Source organism: Galeopterus variegatus, unplaced genomic scaffold (assembly GCF_000696425.1).
Source record: "Galeopterus variegatus unplaced genomic scaffold, G_variegatus-3.0.2 Scaffold588, whole genome shotgun sequence".
NCBI classification, from domain to species: domain Eukaryota; kingdom Metazoa; phylum Chordata; class Mammalia; order Dermoptera; family Cynocephalidae; genus Galeopterus; species Galeopterus variegatus.
In genome coordinates, this window is record NW_007726699.1 from 462688 (window position 1) to 490385 (window position 27698).

At 44.1% G+C, this 27698-nt stretch overlaps 1 protein-coding gene across 1 annotated transcript in view; it reads left to right on the top strand.

The window, feature by feature from the left end:
* The window catches only part of NT5DC3 (5'-nucleotidase domain containing 3), a 59582-nt gene extending 33108 nt beyond the window's left edge, over nucleotides 1–26474 (top strand). The window contains exons 5-14 of the mRNA XM_008570284.1: nucleotides 5011–5101; nucleotides 6107–6244; nucleotides 8333–8393; nucleotides 8812–8914; nucleotides 9059–9160; nucleotides 11926–12007; nucleotides 13644–13730; nucleotides 15359–15499; nucleotides 21398–21462; nucleotides 23664–26474. Coding sequence (XP_008568506.1) covers nucleotides 5011–5101; nucleotides 6107–6244; nucleotides 8333–8393; nucleotides 8812–8914; nucleotides 9059–9160; nucleotides 11926–12007; nucleotides 13644–13730; nucleotides 15359–15499; nucleotides 21398–21462; nucleotides 23664–23916 — 1123 coding nt within the window. The 3' untranslated portion in view covers nucleotides 23917–26474. The remainder of the gene's footprint in view (nucleotides 1–5010; nucleotides 5102–6106; nucleotides 6245–8332; nucleotides 8394–8811; nucleotides 8915–9058; nucleotides 9161–11925; nucleotides 12008–13643; nucleotides 13731–15358; nucleotides 15500–21397; nucleotides 21463–23663) is intronic.
* Nucleotides 26475–27698: the final 1224 nt, after the last annotated feature.

Here is a 27698-nt window from a genome sequence, read left to right on the forward strand (position 1 = left end):
CCTCGGCGTTGCTCCCGCGCCTCGCTCAGCCTGTGAGCGGGAGCCGGTCTGTACGTGGGATCCGAACCCTTGGACGGGAGCGCCGCCGCGCTTCCCAAGCGGCGCACTATCCAGTGCGCCACCAGGCCGGCCCCCAAACCTTTCAACTCTTAGATTTTTTTCCGGTGTTTTTCTTTCTATTTTTAAATAATGTGCTCGTACTTCTGTTTCCTAATTCCCCATCCCCCTTCTCCAGCCTCTTCCTCCTCGACTCATTAGGGTCTCAGTGTTCTGTTGTCATTGTTTACATCATGACTCTGCATATCTTGTCTTTGTTACTCATAAGCCAAATACTGCACTGTGATTATTTTCTTTCTTGAACAGAGTTTGTTTTTTTCTTAGATTTAATAATATCCTCATTTTCTTTTTTCTTTGTTTTCTGCGTAAACATCCCTAATTTTTCCAAATGCAAGTGTCAGGGGTTATTTTTTTCCCAATAATTCAAATGTTTTTGATAATCTCTGAGTTACTTTTTTGAAAAAATTGACTCCTGCTGTGATCTGCTTCAGTTGCTTGTTCCGGAACTTTCCTTTGCCACTTTTCTTGTTTCCTAGTTTCCATCTCTTCCTCTTTCTGGCTTTCTCCCTTGTTTGGCTGGAGCAGATCCTCCAGTAGCTTCCTGGTGCCTCCTAGTGCTGAGCCTTTCTGGAGGTTTCCCATTGGTCTCCCCTCGCAGGCTTCTGCTCTTGGTGCTGATGCACGAGGCACCTCCTTGCAAAATCCATTGTTATGTCTTCCAATGTGTTGTTGAAATGTCTTGTCTGTTGATGTCTTTTCAGATCTCTTTTCCTTTGACTCTTTTACTGTCATTTTAATAGTGTTTCAGGAGGGAGAGAAGGAGGTGGTGATGATAATATTAGTAATAATTAATAGCTGCTAGCAAATATTGAGTCTTGCTGGGACAGGCACTGTTATAATGGTTTTATTTGAGTTAACTCATTTGATTCTCAAAATAACCTTATGAGGTAGGTACTGCTATTAGTCCCAGAGACGTTAAGTAACGTGTCAAAGGTCACACAGCAAATAAGTGCCTGGGCTAGTATTCAGACCAGCCAGCCAGGCTCCAGAGTCTGTGTTCTTGGCCACTGTGCTCTGTGGCCTTTCTGAATGTATGAGGGCTAGAGTCCCTCAACGGATTTTTTTTTTTTTTTTGATAGTGAACCTCTTTTAATCTGTACTATTAAAAAATCTTTCTATTTTTGTAAGTAACATATGCACATTAAATATAATTGTACATTTTTGTGTACTTGTCCCATTTTCTTAGGAAAAATCTCTAGGAGTAAAATTGCTGGGCAAACATATTCATTCCTTTTAAGGCTTCTGAAATGCCTTAATTGACCTCCAGAAAGACTGTGCCACTCCCAACAGACTTACTTTTAAGTTTAAAGTTGTTTCTACATTTAGCATATTACAGTTTTTAATTTCTCTTTCTCTGAACTACTTAAATGAACACTCATTCATTCATTCCCTTAGTCACTCCCTTACTAATAGCTCCTGGTGTTTGCCCCAAATTATTACAGCAATGGTTTGGGGGTGGGGGTGGGGGTGGGGGTGGGTGGGGATAAAGAAGGCAAAGTACTCCTGTTTATGGAACTTGTCACCAGATCTTTTGATTCTGTCCCTCCATCTCTGTTTTTACTGTCAGCCCCTTGGTTTGGACACTTATCCCTTCTGTCCTGGGCTCTTGCAGTTTTCTCCAGTGCAATTTAGCCTGGGCATTGTTGCTAGACTGATTTTCTGAAATCAGTACCCTCAATAGCCCCCTCCTCTGAAATCCTGGATGGCTCCCTGTTGTTTACGGAATAATGTTCAAACCTTGGCTTAGGCTTAGGCTTAGGTTTTAGGTTTTTAGTCAACCCACTCTAAACCCTTAGCTTCTTCTTCTTCCATACACAGCTCCCTGTTCCATTGGTTTGGTGAAGACTCTTGGTTTCAAGTGCCTGGAACCCAGCTCAAACTAGCTTTGTCAAAAACACAATAGTGACTCACTAATTCTGTAGCCCAAGGACAGCACTAGTTGCAGGTGTGGCTGGCTCCAGGGGCCAAGTTGACATTATCAGAACTCTGTCTTGGCTCTCTTCCTCTCTGGTGTGGCTCACTCTCAGGCTGGTCCATCCGTGTGGTGACCCCAGGCAATACCAGGCTCACGTCCCCCGACTGCAGGTTCAGAAGAGAAGAGGAGCTTTCCTTCTGTGCTGCTCAGTGAGTCTCAGGACTGCATCTCATTGGAATGATTGGGCTGTGCGCTTGGTCCTGAACCAATACAGGCCAAGTGCAAACAACGCATGGGTTCTTTTCCTCCGAGGCCTCCTTTCCCACTGCTTGGCATTTGCTCACACTGGCGTTCCACCAGGATGCAGTTCCCCTTTCTCTCTGTTTTTGAAATCCCACCTGTTCTTCGTGGCCACGTTGTGGTGAGTCCTGTCCTCACTATCTCAGCCTGCAGTGGCCTTCTTCTCTCCTCTGTCTGTAGGACTCCTTATTGTCTTGTTTTTTTTCTGCTTATGTACCCATCGTCCATCATGTGAAGGATGTGGAGAGGGCTGGGCTGGAGGGGCTAGCTGAGGCATTTAAAGGGGAAGGAGTGCAGGAAGTTCACTGTGGCATCCATGCTGTGGGGGAGCATGGTGAGCTGAGCCCCAGAGGCAGCGGGGGCAGCAGGGCTATGTGTGTAAACTCTGGAGTCACTCATGCTTCTTGGTGCCAACCCAACCCAGCTCCACCGATCAAACGCCTGTGGTCTTGAGCAAGTTCCTGGCCCTCTCAAAGCCTTGGTTTCCTTCTGTAACACAGGCATGAATCCACTGCCCACCTCAGGGGCTGCTTGAAGATGAAGCTTGGAACAGTGCCCAAAGCATTATAGACATGCAAAAATGTCACTGTCTTCTCTTTCCTCCAGAAGTGGTCATGAATGAGAGAAGGGTGGGAAGAAAGCTTCAGCCTGGCTTGTTTCTGAGACCTGCTCCAGGTCTCTGGTTCTTGCTGCAGGTCGAGTTTCCTGCTGTGGGCTGTGGAGTGAGCAGCTCTCCTCTGCAGCCCCGTGTTTGTATCCACGTTTTAAGTTCTTACAAGGAACCTCTGTAAGCTAGGATTGTTCGCAGCACAGCCACAGCTGCAAAACTCTTAGCGCTTACCACATCCCAGCTGTTCGATGGATAGTAGCTCATTTAATCTTCTCAGTAACATCTGGACATAGGCACTATTGTTTCCTGTTTTAAGAATCTTCATGAGACTTGTCAAGGTGATATCTCTAGTAGTTAAGGGAGCTGGGATTCGAAGCCAGGCAGACTTGTTCAGATCTATGCCTTTAACCTCTGTGCTTCTAATAACCCCACAGAATGCTGGGGAAAGCAGCTTTCATTCGAATTTCAGTGCCTGTGTCTGTTGTAGCAGTTCCGTGTGGCTCTCCATCTGTGGGAGCTGCCTCCTGGGGGATTTTGCTGACTGGAGCCTACTGATTTCACCACTTCTTTTGAGCTGACCTTTGGTCACTTGGACCTCAATGGTCCAGCCTGTGTGGCCATGCACGTCTGCATGTGTCTTAGAGGCAGCAGTGACTTCCTGCTGTGAAGCCAGAAAGTAGGGGCAGGGGAATGATTCTCACCTGGCAGAATCCCCTCACTTTTTATATTTTCTAAGTGTTAGAGCCTTAGGAGTGTGGATGTCTGACTGCTCCTACTTAGCAAGAGCTGTTTTCCAAGGTCACTTCTAGAATGATCAGGTTTAGTACCAGTGTCTTATCTGATTTCTGGAACAAAGGGAGTACAGTGTTACAGTGCCTCTTTTGTTTTCAGACGCCAGAGGTTGTAACAAGTCAGGATCAGAGGCAAAATATTCATGAAGCAGATACTTTAAAAAGTAATATGGGGGATGGAGATTGGAGGAAAAAGTTGGAAATGATAGTTTCGTTAACATTACATATCAAATCATGAATGATATTGTATATGTATTTTAATATGGGCTGAGTGGTTTTGTATGCCAAGCAACCTGTTTATATGAGTAACTAAAATTTTTCTTGAACTATTTCTGCTCCTGTTGTAGCACAGAATGGCGTTTCCTGTACCATTCGTTCTGTAGTTTCATAATCTCAAGCGCTAGAGAAGGGGTAGAGGAGCAGACGTCTCTCCTCGTGATGCACTAGAGCAAAGGCACCTGCTCATGCCGCTGGTGGTGGAAGCAGGGGTGGACCTAGGCCACCGATTCCAAAATTCATTTTTTTCCTTCTATACAGAGGAGATGGATTCCCTTGCAAATTCCAGAGACAGGAAGTTGGTGGATGCTCCTTTGACCTCTTAAGGATCAGGAAGCTGGCCTTCAGTGTCATGTGGCATTCTGGGTTGTTCTTTCTCCAAGGAGGTGCTGAGTGTTAGTCCAGTGAGCCTCGTGTCTGACATTTTCTACCTCAGCACCCATCTTCTCAGGGAACAGAATCCAGGGCAGGAGCATGCGTTTGATGGAGCCCAGAACAGACTTTCTCTGCCCTAATGTATTAGAAGCATTAAACAGCCCACCCCAAAGCAGGTCATTAGGAAGCCTTGTACCTTCATGGTTTGAGAGCCTGGGTCCTAGAGTCAGAAAGCCTGAGTTCTAGTTCTGACCCATCACTTTCTACTCTGGTGACCTTGGGCAAGGAACATGACCTTTCCATGCCTTAGTTGGCTCAGCTGAAAAATGGGAAGGATAATAGCTCCTCCCTGCTAAGATTGTTGAAAACTAAGTGAACGATTGGGTGTAATATAGTGGGTACCATGTAGTGTGAGCTGTTATTCCTGTTCTTGTTACCAATAGAACAGTAGCAGCAATAATAGTAGCATCTTACCTGTTATTTGCAGCAATTACTCGAGACACATTTCACTTCATGGTGACAACAGTGTCTTGTACCTTGGTTGAAAAATCCCAGCAGTGGATGGAGGTCTGAAAATCATTGCTCTCTCTAGTTGATGTCTTTAACTGCACCATTTGATCTTTCAGAGGCCTCAGTGTTGTCCCTGATGAAGAGGTCATTGAAATGTATGAAGGGTCCCACGTGCCCCTGGAACAGATGAGCGACTTTTACGGGAAGGTAATGAGAGCTCTTTTATTTATTTAAAGCAGCCTGTCCTTTGTCCTTCCTGAAACATGGCCTCATGGGTGTAGGAGCTTGAACTGGTACAATCTTGAAATCTCCAATTTCCTTGTCACCTGGAGATTGTGTTTTGAGAGACCCTAGATTTGAGAGAGATCAGTATGTTAAGGAGTCACCCCCAGGTTCTTTCATGATTCTTCTTTCTTAACTCCTTTCTCCCCACCTGACAAAGTTCCTTTATCCCTCCCACGTACCTACCCCTGTTTGCCACCACCTGTCCAAGTGTGTCTCCACTGTCTGGAGTAGGTCATCAGGGGCTGTCAGCGCGGCAGCTGGAGCTGCCCCTGAGGCCTGGCTACAGAATGCCCAAGGGTGATGGCTTAGGTGATGGCTTTGCCTGAAAGGAAACCTCTGCTTTTTTAACTTGGTGATTCTCTTTCCCCTCAGAATTTCTGTTTTTATTAGATTCACTCTTTTGTTTGTATTTTCAAAATGAAATGGAAGACACCCAGTCAGCCAGTAAATTTAGTAGAATAAATGGCAAGCTTTCAGAGAAAGGCCCTTTTTTAAGCTCATAGATGGGTGGTGAGGGAGTGCTCCAATTCGGGAGAGTTCAGTGGCTTTTTACGCCATTTCAGTACAATAATCTGTTTGCTGGTGTCCTGCATGTTTCGTGAGAAAGTGTGAACTGCATGTTGCACCAAGCACATGCGAGAGTGGGAAGGGAAGGTGGGTGGACTCTTTGGTGGGAATCAGGGCATTTCTGTGGCTACCCTGGTCATGCTTAGGGTGAGACGTCAGCTCTGCCATGAATAAGGAATAAGAGGAACGTTTTACTTTTTTATTATTAGAATTTTCCTTTTTTGTGGAGAGAGGGATCTAGATGTTGGCGAGCAGAATCCCCCTCAGTCAGAGTCTCCCTGCTGTCCCCAGTGCTGTGTGGCCCCGCAGCTCTGCCCCCAGGTGGGCCTCCCCTTCTAAAGCGTTCCTCCCCGTCTGCAGAGTTCTCACGGGAACACCATGAAGCAGTTCATGGACATCTTCTCCCTGCCAGAGATGACACTCCTGTCCTGCGTGAATGAATACTTCCTGCATAACAACGTCGACTATGAGCCCGTTCATCTGTACAAAGATGTTAAGGTTGTATCAACAGGGAGAGATTGCGATGCCACCCTGATTTCAGCTTTGCAGGGGAAGGAAAGGAGACGTTAGCCTCTTTCTAGGTTTGGTGTTTGAAATAGCCTCTCAGCTGGGATCTCTTTTATTTGAGGTTTAACCTTGAAGACTGTAAGATGTTACATCAGGAGAATTGGAAATCAGTTTTTTGTTTAAACGAGATGGTGCTCATGCTGTTATCTGGATATCTAATCCTTTGTGACCAAGGCCAGGGCCAGAGCACCCGGGAAAGGGATGAGTGGGGACTGATGTCCAGCCTGTGCCCAGCTTACCCTTGAGCCTGCCCACAGGGAGGGGCGTCTCTTCTTCACACACAGAGGAGGTGTGTATACCCCAGGCTGTGGGCCTGTGCTTGTGAAATTGTCCAGGGGGGCACTTGTTTTTCTTGATGACAAAGGTTCCATGTGGCTCTCTGTGGCCCTGCAAAAGCCATGCAAGAATCCAGTGGAGAGTAATAAAGATAATGCAAACATTTATATGCATGTGTACACATTTATGTTTATACATTTATAATTTTAATTTATAAAATTAAACACACTACGTGTTTATAGATTTATGTTCTTTTGAGCATTTTCAATGCTTAAAATATGTTTTTATATTATTTATTTGACATATTTACAACACATATTTATAAATATATTTACTTATATATAGTATATATTTATTTAAAATATTTTTATTTTAAAAAGGTACATATGTACCTCTAAAATATTTTCATTGTATGTTTATGACTAACTTTAGATTTTGACTGACCCCAAATCCTGGGTTTTAGGAATATAAAGGATGAATTACAGTTTCTCAACATCAGTCTGGTATTATTTGAATTAAATTGAAATATTTAGTTTCTGTTCGCCTTTTTGTGCCCACAGATACTCATCCTTAAGAATCTTTAAGAATCATTTGTAGTAACCCTTCACACTTATGAGGAGAGACATTTATTTGAAAGTTCAGTTTTTACTACAGGTGTTACTACCATGAGTAGCAAACACTTATATAGAGTTTACTGTGTCCCAGGCACTGTTATTCTGAGTGTTTTATGCATATTAACTCACCAAATCCTCACAATAATGCCTTGAGGTATGTATTGTTATTATCATCTCTTCGATAGATAAGAACATTGGTGCACAGAGAGGTTGAGTAACTTACCAAAGGTAACACAGCTAGTAAGTAGCAGAGCCTGGATTTTAAGCCAGGCAGTCTGGCTTGCATTTAACCATTGTCTTCTGCTGCTGGTGTGAAATTGAAATGGGTCTGTCCTGAAAGGTAATTGAGGTTGAGATTACAATCCAGAAGTGCCCACTCTTGACACAGAAATCTCCCATTAACAGTCTAAGGCTTGGCAACAGCCTATATCCCAGTCCCCTGCTACTAGCTCCAGAAAGTTTCCATATGCCTTCAAGAGTGCCACGTATGTAGAGGCCCTGCACATGCTACCTGCAACTGGGGCTCTGCTTTGACACCTGCCAAGCATCAGTCTGCCACACACCTGAGCCTACGAAGGAGTAACCTCCTGCTCCTCTCCTTGTTCCTGCATCTGCCATTTGGACCACTTCTCTGCCTGAGCTATAGCCTCATTGACAGTTCCTTGTCCTATTGGTAGCACCAAAGAGAGAGGGAGGATCCTGTTATCTGTCTGTCTCTGCTTCTATTCTAGGTTACAGAATCTGCTGTTGGGGTTCGGGAATGGGGAAGGGGGCAAAGATGAAAAGTGCAATTACTCCCTTTGTCCAGGTGATCTGGAATCATTTGTTCATGATACCGCATATAAATTACTGTTTATCATGTGGGAATTTATTCAGAATCATCCACACAAATTACCTCTTCCAAGTGACCTTTTTGAAAATTGCACTGGAAACTGCCACTATTACCATGGAAATGCAAGCTTTTCCCAAGGGGCTGCCTATGATAAATGGACCAGAATTTAGATTTTGTTCAGTGCTTAGATTGCCAGACTTCTGAAGACAGAAGTTATCACGAATGCCATTTCCCTGTGCTACCTACTCAGACTATCTCAATTACACTTTCACTGATTAAAAATGTATCTTTTGACAGGATTCAATTCGAGACGTCCACACCAAAGGAATAATGTACAGAGCCATCGAAGCAGACATTGGTATGTAATTGTGAGGGTCAGTTTGCCTGTCTGTCATGCAGCTGTGTGAGTGTCTTACTTTGCATTCCAGGTGCTGAGCAGGGGCTGCGTGCACCTCTTCCAAGTGCCGTGTCAGGACCTTGTGTCCTGGCATCTTGGGCCTCTCCTTCTCTTTGTTCCAGAACTTGACATAATTCTAACCCAAAAGGAGGGAAGCTGGCAGCTGTAGCTGTCTGGTTTTTTCCACTTAGACTGAGGAGGCAGGGTCTTTGTTTCTGAGCCACTGGGTACCCATGTACCACCTTGAATCAAGCTTACTTAAGACTTTTATTTTCCACTGTGCTTAGGACAGGGCTGGACCCGTATGCCCCGTTTAGTAAGTACTTGCAGTTTGATGGATTTCATGCTGAATCTATGTGAATTTTTCTCTTGCTCTTAGAAAAGTACATCTGCTATGCTGAGCAGACGCGCGCAGTGTTGGCCAAACTGGCTGATCATGGCAAGAAGATGTTTCTCATCACCAATAGCCCCAGTAGCTTTGTGTAAGTTGTTCTGTGTTTCCTTGCTGGCTTCTGGCTCACTTCTTACATTCTGTTTATTTTAGCAGCTGGAAATTGGAAAGATAAAGTTGCAAAAATAATTAACCCATTTAATGTTAGTTCAACCTGGCTGACTTGTTGTTCTAGGGACAAAGGGATGAGGTATATCGTTGGGAAAGACTGGAGGGACCTGTTTGATGTTGTCATCGTTCAGGCCGAAAAGCCAAACTTCTTTAATGATAAGCGGAGGTGAGTGTCTGTCTTTCTAGGGGACTAGATTTTATTCCTTTGTTACTGAATACATGAATACATATGTAGTATGTCTTGGAGAAATCCATTTGCAAAATCATAAGCATCTGTGATTATAGCTTTTGATTTTTAACTCTTCTAGCAAGTAATTGCCAGGGGGTTGAGATTAGTATGTAGTAGACAGCTTGCATGTATTCAAACTGTTCTCAACTCAGCTTGGGCTGCTTCAGAGCTATGAATAAAGCTTTACAGAGATGATTGACAGTGATGAAAAATCCAAACTTATCATCACATAGTAAATTAAATCTTTAGATGTAGGTGCATCGTGAAGCATAAGGAAATAGCAGCAACAACAACCTACCTAGTGGGTATCTCTTTAAATAGCTCTAATTGGTGCATTTAAAATTGCAGTTGGATTTTGCAGAACTTCTCTGTAACACAGGTTTTACATCAAGTGGAGTAAATTTCTACCACATCTTATGTAAGGTCTTCCTGCCAAGTAGCTGTGGGCAAAGGGGGAGCAGGGAAGTTTTGGGTTGTGACAGTGACTGAGGTGTGCTGTTAGTATTTAGTGGGTAGGGGTCAGGGATACTAAAGTACTGTATCATTTAATATGTGGGACACACCTGTTCACCAAGAGTTGTCCCTCCCATCCCCAGTTGTCCACAGTGTTGAGAACTTCTGCACTAGGTTTCTAAAAACAACTCATATTTGTATAATAATGGCCTATTTGAAACACGTTGACCCCAGTTTATTTGTTCTGCAGTTGGTAACCAGGCAGCCTTTTCCTCTGTGTTAGGTGGTTTAAAGCATCACCATGTGGTGCCTGCAGTTAGTGCTGGATGCATTAAATTCCTCTTGTGATGCTGAGTTCCAGTTTTCCAAGTGTCACAGTGACTCCTGGAAGAAGAGGGGCACACCCAAGAACCTTGAGCAGAGACTGAAAAAGGCTGGTGGGATTCAAGAGAATGCAGGGAAAAGTAGAGGATGATCAAAAACAGCCATGAGCACTGGCTTGCTGCCTTGTCACTGGCTGAACCTGTGGCTGCAGTTGCCCCAAAAGTGATGGCAGGGGCGTTCCCCTGAGGGATGGCCCCAAATAGTCATGAGATGGGGCTGGTTGGGATTCCAGAGAAAGAAGCACTGAACGCCAGGGTGATCAGTCCGAAGCATTTGTTAGGGGCACTTGCTTACAGAGGGGGCTGCAGCCGTCCTCAGGAGGGACGGTGAGAGGAAATGCTGTTCTACCCAGGCATGTCCACAGCGAGGGGTCAGGGAATGGGGTTTACATAAGGGTTTAAGGAATTTGGCTCAGCGCTGGGGCCCATTTCTTTCAGTGTTTTGGGCAACACCTTAACTGGTTCCTGAGAATGTTAAGGCCCTGGCTTGGGTCCAAGGCTGCAGGGAAAAACTTGCAGCTGGCCAGTCACAGAGAGGTCAGGGCACTCTGCTTTTGCAGTTAGGACAGAGAAAGAAGGTGGGGCAGGGGCCCTACAGTCACTGATTAAATGCTCTCACACATTTTCTGCTATATTCTGGGCTGTGGTCAGGAGATGGTCCCCATCTCTACTTTCACCAGGGACCTCCTCTCCTCTGTCATGTTTATGCACAGTGGAAGGGACCGTGTCCTGGGCTCTTCCCTGGGGGTGGGGTGGGGAGGAGTGTGTCTCAGCACAGCTCTCCCCACCTCACTGTGCAGTTACTTTGCCTTTGTTCTGAATGCCTGGAATAAGAGCTGAGTAATCCTCCGTCTGTGTCCATCCTTGTATTTTTTATGATAATGAGAGGTCAGAAGCAACCTATAGGTTTGGGTCGCTAGTTAAGCTCAGAACATTCATATGAAGGGGTGTTAGGCAGCCAGTAAAAATGGCATATTTGGGGGAAAAAAGCAGAGTGTTTTATTACTGTAAAAATGATGTATTTAAGAATATGTAATCACATGGGAAATTGTTCACAATATTAGAGAAAAGAGATATAAATCAATGTACACAAAGTAAGAGAGCCTTATGTTCATAAAAAAGAGAAAGATATAACAGATTCTATATAAAAACTGAAAGATAGATACAGAAATGTTAATGTTCATAACTGGGTACTGGAGTTACAGGTCATTTTCCTTTTCTCCTTGTATTTTTCTGCATATTCCATGTCCCACAGCGAGTTTATATTTTTCTAACCAGAAAAACAATCCAAATAAATGTCACCTTAAAAAAAAAAAAAGGCAAACAAACCCAGAGTTCAGGGCTGGCACTTTCAGGGTGAGGAATGAGGCTGTGTCCCTGCTTCCGATTTTCCATCGTAAAATAGTACTCCTGATCCTCTAATTTGTTTTTTATCTAGTGTGGCTGAATTTCAGATATAAAGCTGGATAAATGTACTAAGGCAATATTTCCACAAGCTTTCTGTTGTTTTCTGCACAGTCAAATACATTTGGGAAATCTGGGTTAAAGAAAGTTTCTTTATAGCAGGGCTTTTCAGAACAATCAGTAACTTGTTAAGAGGGACATATGTAATGCATAGTATCTTCCAGATTTATTTGACCCTGGAATTCTTTTTTCCCTAAACACCTTTGGTTACTGGAGTCTGAACAGTTTGGGCTGTAATGCACTAGGCCAGGGAATGTGGTGGTGGGGTTTTGATTTCAAGGGTATTTTAGGTTTGTGGAGGGAGCTGTTTTCTGCCACCAGTGAGCAACTGTGTAGCATTTCATAGAGCAGATGATCTGTGCTACCACCATGCGTCATAATGTTTCCCATTTCTGTTGTTAGACCTTTCCGGAAGGTGAATGAGAAAGGTGTCTTACTCTGGGATAGAATCCACAAGTTGCAGAAAGGCCAGATTTACAAGCAGGTAACTCATGACCAGTTTATCTTTTTAGTTGCTTTGCTTTGTGGTCAGAATAATGATAACAGGTGACATTCATTGAGGCTACCTGTGTGCCAGGCACAGTTCTGAGTGCGTCCCTTGAATCGCCTGTTTGTAATCGCCTGTGGTAAAACTTAGGCTTATAAAGTCAATATGTTTTCAAGATGCTAGGATCTAAATTAACTCAGAATTGAACAGTTTTTTAAAACAAAGTTTAAAGCTTTACTCTCATAGTGCATAGAATTTAAGATGTTAGTGGTAAATCTTAGAAATTTCTCTTTAAGGAACATTTAATCATGGCATGTGATTCACCCAAATTAGTAATTATTTCCTGATGAGATGTATTTTATGTATTGCTTTAATATATTTTGGTGTCATATAAGGCTCTATAATGTTTGAATGAATGACTGAATTGCTGACCATTATTACGTTACTGAAGTTAGTTTTTTTTTAAATACTGATACATTCTTGGTGGGTATATAATAATCTGCTGGATTTAGCTGTAAGTATATTTTCTAGGCCTTGAAAACTTGGTCTTGATACAGCCATTTCACTTGCCTAAGAAAATTATTAAGATGTTGCTAATAGGGCCGGCCCGGTGGCGCACTGGATAGTGCGCCGCTTGGGAAGCACAGCGGCGCTCCCGCCCGAGGGTTCGGATCCCACATACAGACCGGTTCCCGCTCACTGGCTGAGCGAGGCGCAGGAGCAACACCGAGGGTTGCGATCCCGTTGCCAGTCCCCGGTCCGGTACGGGGGCAACACTGAGGGTTGCGATCCGTTGCCGGACCGGGAAAAAGAAAAAAAAAAAAAAAGATGTTGCTAATAGGGCCGGCCCGGTGGCGCACGGGATAGTGCGCCGCTTGGGGAGCACAGCGGCGCTCCCGCCCGAGGGTTCGGATCCCACATACAGACCGGTTCCCGCTCACTGGCTGAGCGAGGCGCAGGAGCAACACCGAGGGTTGCGATCCCGTTGCCAGTCCCCGGTCCGGTACGGGGGCAACACTGAGGGTTGCGATCCGTTGCCGGACCGGGAAAAAGAAAAAAAAAAAAAAAAAAAAAAAAAAAAAAAAAAGATGTTGCTAATAAAGCTTTGCTACAAGAATGTTTATCATGAAATTAATTACAAAATGGATAACAGCATAAACATTGAAATAAACGTCTGACATTAGGGAATTAGTAAAATGAATCATGGCAGTTCTCCGCTACTGTAATTATGTATCAGATTAATATTTATTTATTCACATTTATTTTTTGGCATCTGGCTGGTATGGGGATCCAAACTCATGACTCTGGTGTTACTAGCACCATGCTCTCCTGCCAGCCAGATTAATATTTATTGACATGGAAAGATGTATATAGCATATTAAGTGTAAAAAGATATTTACAAAGAGGTATATACAATATGAATACTTTTTGAAAAGTACATTTGATGTAGAAGAAAGATCTGGAAGATTTCCCATGAAGGTGTTTTTATCTTTATATTTTGATATTTAAAATTAAAAACTTTTTAAAAAAAACAATTTTTTAAAAGTTTTAAAAAATAGGTATTTTGGACCGTAGGTTGTACAGGTCTCTATCTGTCATATGATGTAATATCTATATTTTTCTCTTATTGCAGGGTAATTTATATGAATTTTTGAAGCTTACTGGATGGAGAGGATCGAAAGTGTTATATTTTGGTGACCATATATACAGTGACCTGGCGGTGAGAAGCCCTTTTTTCTCTTTCTTTGTTGGGGACAGATGTGTTAGTCCCACTTATTAAGGAATTTCTCTTTTGTTTAAGGTTGTTTTATGCTTTCATAAAAACCAGGCCACATTTTTTTTATCTCTTATTTTTTGTAGAACAAGATGGATGGGAGTTGTGAAAAAGATAAGTTTTTGCAAGTGATAGAAATTAGCAATTTATTTAAAGAGTTTATCAGAATAATCTTTCCATTTAAAAAATGAGGTAAATGCCAATGTCCTTTCCTTTTCCTTTCATCAGTGCATCAAAAAACATAATGAAATCCATCTTCAAAAATTTGTCACCATTGGGAATATTTGAAAGAATGTGCTTGTAGGTTTTCGTGTGTTATAGGAGAAAGAGAAATATTGAAAGACTTAAAGAAATTGAACCAGTGAGGAAGGTAGGCATTCTAATCCCTTACTTAGAGCTTAGGATTCCAGTTTTAGGTGAGTAGCCAGATTAAACCTTTAAAACTAAACCAGATACCACTTTCTCCTTAAAATCCCAAAACCTTCCTTTCTCCCTCAGAGTAAAAGCCTGAGACCCTACAGTCGTCTGTTTGATCTCTCCTCTTGGTGCCTGCCTCTCTAAAGATAACTCCTGCCTCTCCCCCAACCCTACTCTGGCTGTAGGTTCCCTGCTTTTTTGCTCCTTAACATCCCCTTCCCCAGCATGTTCCTTCCCCAGGGCCTTTGCACTTGCTGTTCTTTCAGCCAGAACCTTTCTCCTCTCACATATTTGCATACTTTCATACTCCTTCATTTTAGATCTCTGCTCAGATGTCCCTGTATTAGCCTGGTCTTCCTAACTACCCTATATAAAATGGTAACATCCCTGCCCCAACTCCCTTTTCTCTTATTCTGCTTGATTTTTATTCATTGTGTTCATTACCACCTGCTATTGTATATTTACTTGCTTTTTTGTTGTATTTTCCAGGAGGGCAGGGATTTGTCAGTTTTTATTTATTGCTTTATCCTCAGTCTAGAACAGGGTCTGGCAACTACTAGGGCTGAATAAATATTGCCAAATGAGAAAATGAATGACTATTTGATATGAAGACTGACTATCTTAGACTTTCTGGGACATAACTCGTATTAGATATTCTGGCCTATTGTCAAATCACGGGGTTATAATTTTTGGAATGAGATATGTGATCATGTGTGCTTACGTTGTATGATCATTCAAATCTGAGATTCCTTGGTTCTCCACAACCCAGAAGGCCTGGCACACAGTAGGTGCTCTTCAGAGGTCTGTGGAAGAATTGAATGAAGACCTTTGCTAGTGTTTAGGTTGAGCCTCTTTCTGCCCTTGACCTCATTTATTTTTTACAGACCATAGTTTATGATTCCAGACCTGGTATTTCTGCAGGGACTGTAACTCAACAGCAATTATTTATGGAACAGAAACTTTCTTGGGGCAAAATGGTCAAAGCCTGGGGCTAAGTTGGTTTTAATTAATGTTATTCATTGAATTTAGCTTGGTTAATGACTAACCATTACAATTAACAAGTAATTAAATGAATGCCTCTTGTGTCTGGGAAAGATAATGAAATGGTTTGAAGTCTGTTGAGACTAATGTTAACTTTTTGTGATCTTTGTGATCAGGACTTGACCTTAAAGCATGGCTGGCGGACAGGTGCAATTATCCCGGAGTTGAGATCTGAGCTCAAAATCATGAACACCGAGCAGTACATCCAAACCATGACCTGGCTACAGACCTTGACTGGATTATTGGAGCAGATGCAGGTTTGGGATTTTTTTTTCTCTCTCACTTTTTCTTTAATCCTGAAGTTAGTCCACTGGTCAAAGTTATTTCAGATATTTTCTGTTTAATCGTAGTTATAAAGTATGAGGTTTAAGTTGTCCTCAGTAGACTGTAGAATAACTACTGGGATTATTTTGCCCCTATGACAGTTTGCCATTTTCTCTGAAGGGTCCTTTAAAAATGGCCACCACAGCCATTTGGGGAGTCTTTGTGAAACCTTTGTGAATGCAGCTGTTTATGTTCCTCTGTCCCTGAAAATCCAGTTTCCTTACCTCCACACTAAGTCACGTTGGGAGATGTCCTGTGGGGTAGTGGGATTTGAGAAGCTCTGCCTGTGTTTGGGTCTGGTCCTGATTCTGCCTTTAGCCTGCTATGGGACTTATCCATTCTGGGCCTCGATTTCCCCATCTGTGAAAGGAGTGGTCCTGTGGAATGAACACTTCAGTCTAGGCACCGTGGCTTACTGGAAAGAGTCTCAAAGCAGGAGTGAAGATCTCTGCGTGCAGCCTCAAATTGATTTTGAAGATAATACCTACAATTTACAGGCGTCCTGGAGTTCAGGGGCAGTTTTTTCTTTCTGTAAGTTACGTAGCCAGTTTTGGACAGTTAGTGAGGAACATCGTTTATTGGTCATCTCCTTGCCTGTGCAAGCTACCTCTTTGTTGCAGCTGTGTGACCACCTTACTCCTCCGGGCCCCTCCTCCGTTCTTGGTCTCATGAGCTACCTGGCTTTCTCCCTCGGTTCAGCTCTCCTGGGCTGCTGCAGCTGCCTCTGCGTGAGTGCCACCTCTTTTAGACTGAGGAGCACATATGCTCGCTCTCTTGGCTAACACGCCTGCAGCCTGTGGCCACGGCCCATTGCCCATGGCCCTCTAGCCAGCTTTGGAAATGGGCAGGGAATTGCCTTGCCTGCCCCAGCTGGCAGCCTGGGTGGAGGTGGCTGGCGGTGAGCTGAGGCAGAGCGTGGGGCCCTGCACGTCCCCTGGGCCTTGTTTCCAGGATGCTCTGGCTGCTTTGGTTCTTGGCTCTTCTCTGATAAGGACTTGTTCTGTTTCCCTGACTATGCTTGTCTGCGTGATGATTTTCTAAAAATATAAGGCCTGAATTGTGGCTTAGAGTCTGTGCATATGTCATACAATGCTAATAGTTATTCTTTATGTGTCAGATGTTGTGCTGAGTGCTTGCTGTATACACATTATTCATTGAATTTCCCAGCTGTCCTGGGCGTGTAGATACAGTTGTTCCATTTTAGAATAAGGAGACTGGGATTTCGAGAGGTTAGATGACATGTCCAAGGTCACAAAAAGACAGAGCAAGATGTGAGCCTAGGCCTGCATCATGCCCAAGTCCAGGCTTTTGAGCTCTACATCCAAGTGCTTCCCTGGTTCAGAGGTGTCACATGTAGCCAGACTTTGCCTCAGGTGCAGTCTTTCTGTGACCCTGGCAGCCAGTCACATACACAAACACAACCTGCGTGGAGATGGTATCACGAAATTTTAGCTTTAGGAACAGTTCCCCTCACCCCCCGATAGGTATAAAGAGTTTGACGATGAAGGAGTTCGTGTTTCAGAGAGTGGAAGTGCTGACCATGTTTCTGTGATTTATAAAATTAATTATCCGAGGCATAGGATTAGGGAAGGAAGAAAAGGGAATTAACATTTACATCTCCACCCTGATTTTACAGGAGAGAAAACTGAGGCTGAGAGATAAGTAGCTTTTCCAGAGTCACAAAGTTAGTGAATGGCAGAATGAAGCTACGTAGGAATGGAGTGAGAACTTAGTGTTCCAGACACTAAGGGCTTCATGTTCATCTCACCTTCATGTTGGCTCTTTGCAGTGGGTACTAAAAACATTGCTGTCCCCACTGTACAGTTGAAGAACCCGAGGCACTGAGAAGATAACTTGCTTGATTAAGGGCGATGCCGGGACTCAGGCCCCCGCAATCTGGCTGTAGAGTCCTAACCTCTGGGCCGCATCGCCCTGGTTCTAACACCTTACAGCGTTCTGTGGGGCTCGGCGCACTAGGATATCGAGGAGTGTGGCTGGTAGTTTAAAAATATCCAAATGATGTCATCCTTCATAGTCCTCCTGCTGCCCCCTCTTCCTCAGTGTTCACCTGGAAAGTTGTAATTTATTCCATTGATCCTGTGTCAGATGTTTCGAGAACTCCCCTTTGGGGATTATTTTCAGAGCACATAGCACATTATTTGGACTATTTTCTGAGGAGAAAAATTTGTCCTCTGAGATTGGATTTGATTTGTTTTTTGGAGCCAGCAGAATGTCATTCGGAGCCAAGTCTGATGAATTAAGTAGAAGTATATAATTTTTGGTTTTAAAAAAGTGGCTCTAAAGCATAACAATAACCTTGTTACCTTGTCCTAAAGTGTGTTCCAGAATGGTCGTGGTTAGTCGTGGTAGTGCTGGCGTAGGTAGACTCTTCCCAGGTAACCAGTCAGAGGCCACCTTTAGACCAGGGCTTGGCAAACTCCTGCAAAGGGCCAGGTAGTGAATATTTCAGGCTGTGCTGGCCATAGACTCTGTCGTAACTACCCAACTGCACTTGTAGCACAAAAGCAGCTGTGGACAGTGTATGAGTGAGTGGTTGTAGCCGTGTCCCGTTATACTCCATTGGTGGACACTGAAATTTGAATTTCATATAATGTTCACGTCGTGAAATTATTCATTCGATTTTTTTTTTCTATTTAAAAAGGAAAACCCATTTGTAAGCTCATAGGCTGATAGAAAAATGGGCCAATGGCTGGATTGGCCTACCCTGGTGGAGGCCATCGGGCTAGCTAGGTTGTAGTCTCCTGCTCAGACGGGTGGGAGGGCCTGTACAGTGCATGCAGCCAGTCTCTGTTTTGGCTCAGTTCTGCCCATGAAGAGCCAATTATGCCAAGTAATAACCATTCAGGATAAAAGTGGCAGAAGTGCCTGTAGGATCAGCCTCTGGTGTGGGCTTCTGGTTAGTCTTTTCCAAGGTTAACTAACCATGATGGAGTGCATGGTTTCATTTTAAAGATTAATTATAACTAATTAACATACACTGTCACTGAAATATTTTAAAGTAGATTTCAGACATCTGAGCCTGTTGTTTTATGAAGTTTGGCCTTATGCGGGAACAGAGCTGGAAAAGGGTAGGCTCAGGGAGAAATAGTCTTTTTGTTTTTGTTTTTTTTTTTTGAGTGGGAGAGACTTGAACATGTTTAAATACTGATGTGAAGGACCCAGACGAGGAGGTTGTTCATCTGAGAGAGACGCTGAATGACAGGAAAAGGTTTCCTGGGAGGGCAGGCGGGAGGCCAGCCCAGAGGGAGGCTGGGTGAAGGCACAGACCCACAGAGCTCAGGTGTCCCTGCTCTTCCCTGGCCTCAGATTTCTGAGGCCTTCCTTTGCATGTCCCTACAGCAGCCTTGGGGTTGGGGCTGCTGGAGATGATTTGTCATCCTTGGTCATCCTCCGAATGTAGGACCAGGAGAGAACCAGGGGCAGGTGTCAGAATGGGGTACACGTACTCTCCACTCTGTCCCTGGTGAAGCTGGACTGGAGAATGTACCTTGAACTTGGAAACTCAAGTTGGCTCTTCAGTCTTCAGAGCCTGCTCTGTAGGGTGTGTGTGTGTGTGTGTGTGTGTCCATCCCACCTGAGGGGCAGGAGTGTACACTGTAAGAAAATACTGTAGACTGGGTGGCTTCAACATCAGTGTATTTCCCACAGTTCTGGAGGTTGGGAAGTCCAAGATCAAGGCACCAGCAGACTCATTGTCTGGTGAGGGCTGGCTTTACCTGGTGGCTTCACATGGCTGAAAGAAGGGTAGAGAACTCACTGAGTCCCTTTTACTAATCCCGTTCATGAGGGCTCTACCCTCATGGCTTAATTACCTCCCAAATGTCCCACCTCCTAATACCAAATGATAATTGACCACAGCCTAATAAATGGAGGTTAGGATTTCATCAGATGAATTTTGGGGGAGTACACACATCCAGTCCATAACAGGGAAAGAGTAAGAAGCTGGAAGCTTATCCTCCCTGCTTAGGTGAGGACACAGGTGCCTAGTTCATGGGCCAAGAAGGGTATGGAGGCAGAAGCAGGGGTGGGGAGGATGGGGGTTCCCTCCTGCGGACTGATACCCATTTCTAGATGGTGTCAAACTGTTTTGTCATGGTCTTTCCCCCACCAGGGCCTCTGTCTTGATCTCTGTTATATCTTCACCATTTAGCACAACGATGCTTGGTACATAGTAGGTGCTGAATGAATACACACACACACATAGTTTTATTTATTTTTTAAATTTTTTATTTTTTTTCCTTTTTGTCTTTTTTTTACTGACCAGTAACGGGATCGCAACCCTCGGTGTCGCGCCCGTACTGGGGACCGGCAACGGGATCGCAACCCTCGGTGTTGCGCCCGCTCCGCACTCAGCCAGTGAGCGGGAACCGGTCTCCACATGGGATCCGAACCCTCGGCGGGAGCGCTGCCACACTCCCAAGCGGCGCACTCTCCAGTGCGCCACCAGGCCGGCCCCACACATAGTTTTATATATGTCTATATAAATTCCTGTGGCACCTTGCAAATTTTCTTTTCTGATCTAGTTGTATACTTTGTAGAACCTAAATTCTTTAGTGAGTAATTTGTTGATTTAAAATGTGAAAGCTAACACCAAGGTCAAAGCTATAGATCCCCTTACTGGACCAGCCACCAAAAAAAAAAAAAAAATGTGAAAGCTTATTTAAAATGTGCTCAGAGAACGTACATCAAAACTCCCAGCAGTGCCAGACTGATCGACTGGTAATACATAGCCAGTGGTTATTCAACAGTAACTGCTTCTTGGTGGTGTAGCCAGTGGGATTAGGCAAGAAATCCAAATTATAAGGTCAGATGAGACAAGGTTTTTGTCTGAGCGACAGAGACCCTTAACGGGTGGCTGTTTGTAGTCACGCTGTTGAGCTGGACAGATGTGATAAACAGAAGGGCCTTGGCTCCCACGTCAGAAGCAGATGGTTTGCTTGTTTACTGTTCCTCTGGGTTCTAAGGTTACCCCTGTGATCATGAATTGCAGGGAGCCCCACCTGTCTCTTGCGGTCATGTGCACCTCTGATTCTGGCTGCAGCGTTTCTGTTTGGCTACAAGAATCTTGGAGAGAGACTTGTGAGATTCCCTTTGTTAGGTGGTGGGCAATTGTCATTTTCTTTTTGCTTTTTGCTCACATATTGGCTCACTGGAAAATTCTCTGCTTTTCCTTCTTGTTGATGTGTGCTACCTTCTTGACTTGCAAAGATTTTTTTTCTCTTAAACACCGAAAAAGATAATATAATATCAAAGAAAAAATTAAGACGATTTATAATTCTACTGCACTTGCACAAATTAAAAAACATTTTTTCCATGTTAATTTCCAAGTGTATGCACATATTTTCACATGCTTGCAATTAGTGGGTGCTGTTTCCAATTAACTGCCATTATGTTTATACACAATTACATAATATGTGTAATAGGTAGTATGTATTAAGTATATGTTTACATTATGTAATACATATGTGCAATGGATATATTATACACGTGTATTATACACATATTTTATGTGGATACATGTGTGTTGTGTTTATACATAGCAATTACTAATAGTTTAATAGCTTTATAATATTCCATCTTCGTTTGTTAAACTACAGTTCTAATGTTGGGCATTAAAACTATTTTGTTTCAGTGAAGAAGGCAAGATTTCAACTGGATGTCTAAAAATGTATTATATCATGCAAATGCCTGCCTCTTAGAGTTAAAGGAATAAAATGCTTCCAAGAAAAGCTACTTTTTCAAAAATTCTTATCACCTAATGAGTTTATTTGAAACTAACATGGTTGTAATAATTGGTTTGTGTCCTGTAGGTTCACAGAGATGCCGAGTCACAGCTGGTTTTGCAGGAGTGGAAAAAGGAGAGAAAGGACATGAGGTAAGGGTGGCCTGTTTTGAACGTGACTCCACCATTCTGTTCTCTGTGTTCAGCCTTCACACGTTCCCTGGAGCCAGCTCAAGGCATGATCTTGAACCATCCTCTGTTAGCTCTCAGTATCCAGAATCAGCTAGCTGTTGCTGTTAGTGACGCACGGCATTACTTTGAGGCCAGCAGGGACCCTGGACAGACCTCTGCCTTTGCCACCTGAAGGCCATGGGAGAAGGAGCTTTTTCTTTCATTCCTCCTCCCTGCCTGCTTGACTTTTCCATTTGGGCAGCTGGTGGCCCAGTTGCTGGTAATGCTTGCAGCACAGTGTGGCTATTGGGACGGCGGTGGAGGGGGCTCTGAACCCATGTGAATTCTTATGGCTCCTACAATCCTGATGCTTATTTGTAACCCCAACTATTTCAGGAACATGCACACAGTCAGTAATCAGAATGTTAATGGGTAAAGAAAGCCCGCCTGCTGTCAGAAGAGTCTGGGGTGTATGTGTCTTAAGGAACACTTGTTCAGAAGGGGCCTTGGTTTTTTTTTTTTTTTTTTCCTTTTTGTCTTTTTTACTGACTGGTAACGGGATCGCAACCCTCGGTGTTGCGCCCATACCGGGGACCGGCAACGGGATTGCAACCCTCGGTGTTGTGCCTGCACCACGCTCAGCCAGTGAGCGGGAACCGGTCTCCACATGGGATTGAACCCTCGGCGGGAGTGCCACCACGCTCCCAAGCGGCGCACTCTCCAGTGCGCCACCAGGCCGGCCCAGAAGGGGCCTTGTTGACAATCATGCTTCCCTGAGAAGGATGCTTTATGTGTGGATACTGTTTGCATGAACATTGCTTCTCTTGTGCTTGGCCCTCCCTATCCCCTGGTCACAGTCATCTCTGAGGTTTGGAAGCATTGCTTGCTGCCTGGTTTCTGGCCTCACTCGAGGGTGGGCATATGGGGGGAGGGGAAGGGCTGTGCAGAGGGGACAGTGAGCCCATTCCTCAGCTTCTGCACGAGCCGAGGCTGTATCGCCTTTAGGACTCCTCCCTCTCAGGGTGTTGGCTGTCTGAATCTTTACATTGGTATAAAAATGCTGGTGAGAAGCTGATGGGGAGGGGAAGGCATGTAACGTAATTTGACTTTGGACCCCTGGCCCCTGAAAATCAGACCTGGGTTTGACAGGGACTGTTCACCTCCAGGAACCTCCAATTATTAGACAAAGGAAATGTTTCAGCTGTCAGAGATTTTGTGTTGAATTTGAATCTCTCTAACATCTTCACATCTCAATGAGATTTTTCAGCAAAAGTTTAAAAACCATTTATGTTGTTCCACCCACCGGGACCTAATTGGGTTCTTTTAATTTTCTGCTTTTTGGTTATTTGTAATATCTACCATCACCATATGATGATAGACTACTGCTACCAACTAGTGGCTTTTATCACACAGTTGTGTAAATGATTTTTTTTTTTTTCTGCTACATTTGTAACTAATTCATCTGCCATCCTGGTATTTATCCATTTTGCTGGAATATTTTGTGTGAAGGGATCCCAGCATCAGAGGGCATGCATGTCCTATGTATGTGTGACAGTGATGTTGATTTAGTCACATGCACATCCTCGTGTGTGTGGCTGCAGGGGGCTGAGAGGCTTGAGAGGGGTAAACATCCTTGGCTGCTAGGAGGTGGTGGATGTTTGAAGCTGCGTAACAGATGGTGGAGATTACATCACTATAAAATAATCCTCATTCCTCAGGTTTCAGAGTGCTCTAGAGTTTACAGTGTGCTCTTATTTCTCTTAACTTAGTTCTCAAAATAACCTTGTTATAAAAAAAGGGGGGGGCGGTCTTGATCCCATTCTGCAGCGGAGGGAAGTGTAGACTCCTGAGGACGTCCCACAGCTCTGTGCCTTCAGAAGCGGCTCCTGCAGCCCCTGTTTTGTTAGGAAGCGTGGTGTGCATGTTTAGAGAGGCATGCGTGGAAGCTGGAGCCCTGAAACAGTGTTCCCTTGGCTGGCAGAAGTGGGAAGTGTAATCAGTCACTGTGATCGATGGATGGAGACACTTTTCTTGATTAGAAGTTGGGGCTGTTGTAGGCTCATTTTTCTCTCAAATGAGTCCTGTTTTTTTTTTTTTTTTTTAATGTCTTGACTTCAGTAGTTTAAAAACAAACCGTTTTGATTCATTCTCTGTTGCTTTGCTTTTTTCCCTTGCTCCTTTAGGGATATGACCAAAAATTTCTTCAATGCCCAGTTTGGAAGCTTGTTCCGCACTGACCAGAACCCAACCTACTTCCTGAGGCGCCTGTCACGGTTTGCCGACATCTACATGGCCTCCCTGAGCTGCCTCTTGAACTACGATGTCAGCCACACGTTCTACCCCCGGAGGACTCCGCTGCAGCACGAACTGCCCGCGTGGTCTGACCAGCCGTTGGCCTCCCCTGCCCCGCTCCTGCGGAAGGCCCAGGCCGAGTGACCCAAGGCCACTGTGGAAGACACCAGAACAGCCGCAGTCCCAGATCGGACGGACACGACGGGGTGGACTTTGTGTGGGTCTGTTTGTGTGGGTGCTGCTTTCTGAAAAGAGACGAATGTGTATGCCTTTGGATGTTTATGTCATACCTTTCAGAGAAGACTCCCCAGGTCATTAAGACAGGAGCTGGCGATCCCCCCCGACCCGGCTTCCTGCTGAAACTTGGATTCAACCTTTTTGTTTCCCGAAGGCTGGAGCTGACCTCAGCTTTTCTGCTGTAGGTGAGACCAATGGGTGCTGTCTCCCTTCCAGCAGGCCACGTTTGGAAACTCTTTATGACTCCTCCATGGACTGCTCGCTGGTATGCGTGAGGAGCTGCAGGGCACAGTGACACGCAGAGATAAGCTACTTGCAGAGAGCTGGTGATGGTGGCAGGACGCAGCTGCACATAGCAGAGATGATCCCCACACGGCAGCCACTGTCTGAGTCATTCGGCACTGAGGGTTGGCATTCCAATGCGTGGTGTCAAAGAGCACCCAGCCTTCCTGGAAAGACTTCCATGAGAAAGGACAAGAGAGGTGGCAACCGCTGGATGCTTTTCTCTTTGGTGTGTGCCTCCTGTGCCTGCTGGGGAAGGCCACAGGGGCACCAAGTGACAGCGAGTTCCCTTTTCCCAGGGTAGGAGGGCAGGGAGAAAAGGGTTCGGGTTCACATTGTTTTCCAGCTAGTGGAGCAGCCTTCCTAGAAAGGAGTGGATCAGAAGAACCTGAGCAGTTGCAGTAGGTTTCCCAGGAGCATTTTCACCCTGAAGCGCTGCCTGAGTGTTGGTTGAATGTGCTCATTGGAAGAAAGAAAATGAAACAGGAAAAAATGTCCTTGTGATGAAATGCCACTCCATCAGCTGGTTTGAATTGGAATCTTATAAAAACATGTGCATTACCTGAAACAGGCCTCATCTGGAGGGAGACACAAGGTGCGTGCTTCTCTCTGATGAATTATCAACTGAGAGAGAGAGAGAGGTGCTTAAGTTCAGCGGGGGAGGAGCGGGGAGACATCTCCAGTCCTCTCCTCCCCTTAGATTTCTTTACTGCTGTGTTTGTGTGGCCGCTTGGGAGTTGGGTGTTTCAGGTGGGAGAGAATGAAGGACATTGCAGTTAAAAAGAGTTAGAAGTGACCTAGCTAACTGAGCTTTTTAATTTCGTTCTAAAGGCATTGCAAGTGATATGTATTCTTTGTTTTTTGAGGAAGAATCTTTTAGTACATGTGTATTTATAATATCTTTCAACATAAAGTACATATTTACTGCACTGAGTGCTATAGGAATGTCTGTTGTTATTAGTTACGGTGCTGCTAACAATATTTTAATTGCACATGCTGCATAAATACTTCTGTTCAGATTAGCCTAATCTGTATTAGCGTTGTATCGCCAAAACTCATTTTAATCTTTTTTATGTAACATGGCATATATTCTTAAATCTAAAGATGGCAGGAACACGAAGTGGGCTTGTGGAGAGTGCTTGCTTAGGCAGAATTTTTATTGTAAGAAATGTATCATGTCCAGCTATTGACAAAATGCTAGCTTGGCATTCCATGGGCTACTGCCGAAATGCAGAAATCAAATGAGTTATATAGCATCCTCTGTAAAGCCACTTGTTATAATGGCATTTTACTTGTGATATTTTGTTGTATTTGTTTATAATGGTGAAGGTGATCCTTTAGACCCAATTATGCTCCTTTTTTTTTTTCCTTCTACTTTTTCTTATGAACACAGGTAGGCACAGTAATGTGTTCCTTTTTTGGACTGGGGTAGGTGTTTTGTTGTTTTCTTCCAGGTGTTTTAACCATCAGAGTGTACCGGGGACTGGCATTTAATGGGTGCAGGTGACACCCAGAACTGCTCAGTGTTGGGTTCTAAAAGTATGCTGGTGATCTTGGCTTATAATTTCTGCTTTGGAGAAGCAGAGTGAGGAAGCAGGTATTTTTAAAAAGTTCTTGCTTTTTATTGAATCAGATATTCATTGGCTATCTGCGAGGTACCAGTTACAGGGTGTTTTGTTTACTCAAGAATGAAGTAGAACTATTTTTAAAATCTACTCTTGTGAATGTGTTTGTTAGGTGACCTAAGCCTTGGGGGAGAAATATATTTTCTGGGCATGAATATGAATTTTACAATTTTTTTTCCCATTTAGGAGGGTTTCAGTCTCTGGGCCATTGAGCTTGGCAGTCTTGAAATAGCATCTGTCACACTAGGGCCTGCTGACTATGGACCTGGTGACTGCATACCCGTGCTACAGCAGCACATGGGGCAGCACGGCCATCTCCATATGAAGGACAGGGTTTTCCCACTTCATTATTTATCCTGTCTATGCTCAGTCAAGACGGCTTTGTGCTTGTCACTGTCATGACTCTTAAGTGGATCTGGCATTTTGTTTTTTCCACTTGGTTCTCTGGTGTGCACGTTGATGAATACATATTGATACAAGGGAAGTGAATCCGTTTTCTACAATTTAAAAAATCAATTTGTAATGCAAACAATAAAATTAGTTTGGACATTTAAAAAATTACTGTTTTTAAGATTACTTGGACTTTCTCAGAATTACGTGAACAAAAATTCATCATCCAGGGGCATTCCACACCTGCTATGATAGTGCAGCAAGGCTCTTGGTACCCATGGCAGGTCCCCTTGGAAAGGACTCACCCAACTGGTTCTTTCCAGAGTTGCTTTTACAGATGAACCGTGGCTTTGAAAATATTTTAAGTGTTTGTCTTAGAGCTCCCCATTGCATCCTGTACAGAAAATATAGGAAAATAGTCAGGGCCCCTGAGATGTTCAGAATCTTGCCCAACATTTGATGTAAACACTGTGTGCCCAGGTGTTCCTTGGTTATTGTCTAATATAACGTGCATGTGCGCCCAGGTGTTCTGGATTATCAGACTTAAGTATAAAGAACGACTGGTTCTGATCCACAGCGCACCTCACCCCTGGGATGCCCTTGGGGGAGCTACGGGGAAGCTGCCACCATTATCGCTGCTGCTGCCGCCAAGGAAGCTGAAGACTGAGCTCATGTTGTATGCCAGTGGCTCCCGGGATCTTTTCCCAATTACCTAGCATGGGCCTGCGTGTGAGGGGTCTGGTGACCCAGTCTGTTCAAAGGGTTTGAAGGGTCTGTGGGCCCTAACCCCTAGCCCAGACAATACAAATGGAAAACTTAGTGTAACTAAAATAATGAAACATTTTGGGTTTAGTTATAAATTGCTTAGCCATATAATTGGCGTAGTTACTTAGCAATATACCTCCTAACATATCCTTTTTCTTTTCTTTTTTTTTTTTTAGTTTTTACTTGAGCTCCATTTTCTGCTATCACCAGTAATACCATGTAACAAACCATCTGCTACCGATTCGGGCATATCTCAGACGAAATGACTAGCTGCTTTGAATGGGCTGGCTCTCTTATTGCAAAGGAGAAATGAAAAGTAATCTTGCCGCCTAACTGTAATTTAGCTTTGGGTGAACTAAATGGCTTTTCTTCTCTGCTTCTCCCAAAAGGCCTTTTCAGCAGCAGAGAGCAGGCTAAGAATTCTCCTTCGCCCAGCGAATGCTCATTTGCTGCCGCTCACTCACTCGGGGGCCCTTGTCTAGAATGCTCTAAGACTAAACTTGGCCAGACACAGGGTTCCTTGATTGCTCTGTTCAGCTACTAGAGCCTGTGTTTTGTCCTTTTAATATTGATTTCCTTTTTTGCCAATTTCCTTTTATTTATTTTTTGCCTTAGCATTTGGGAGCT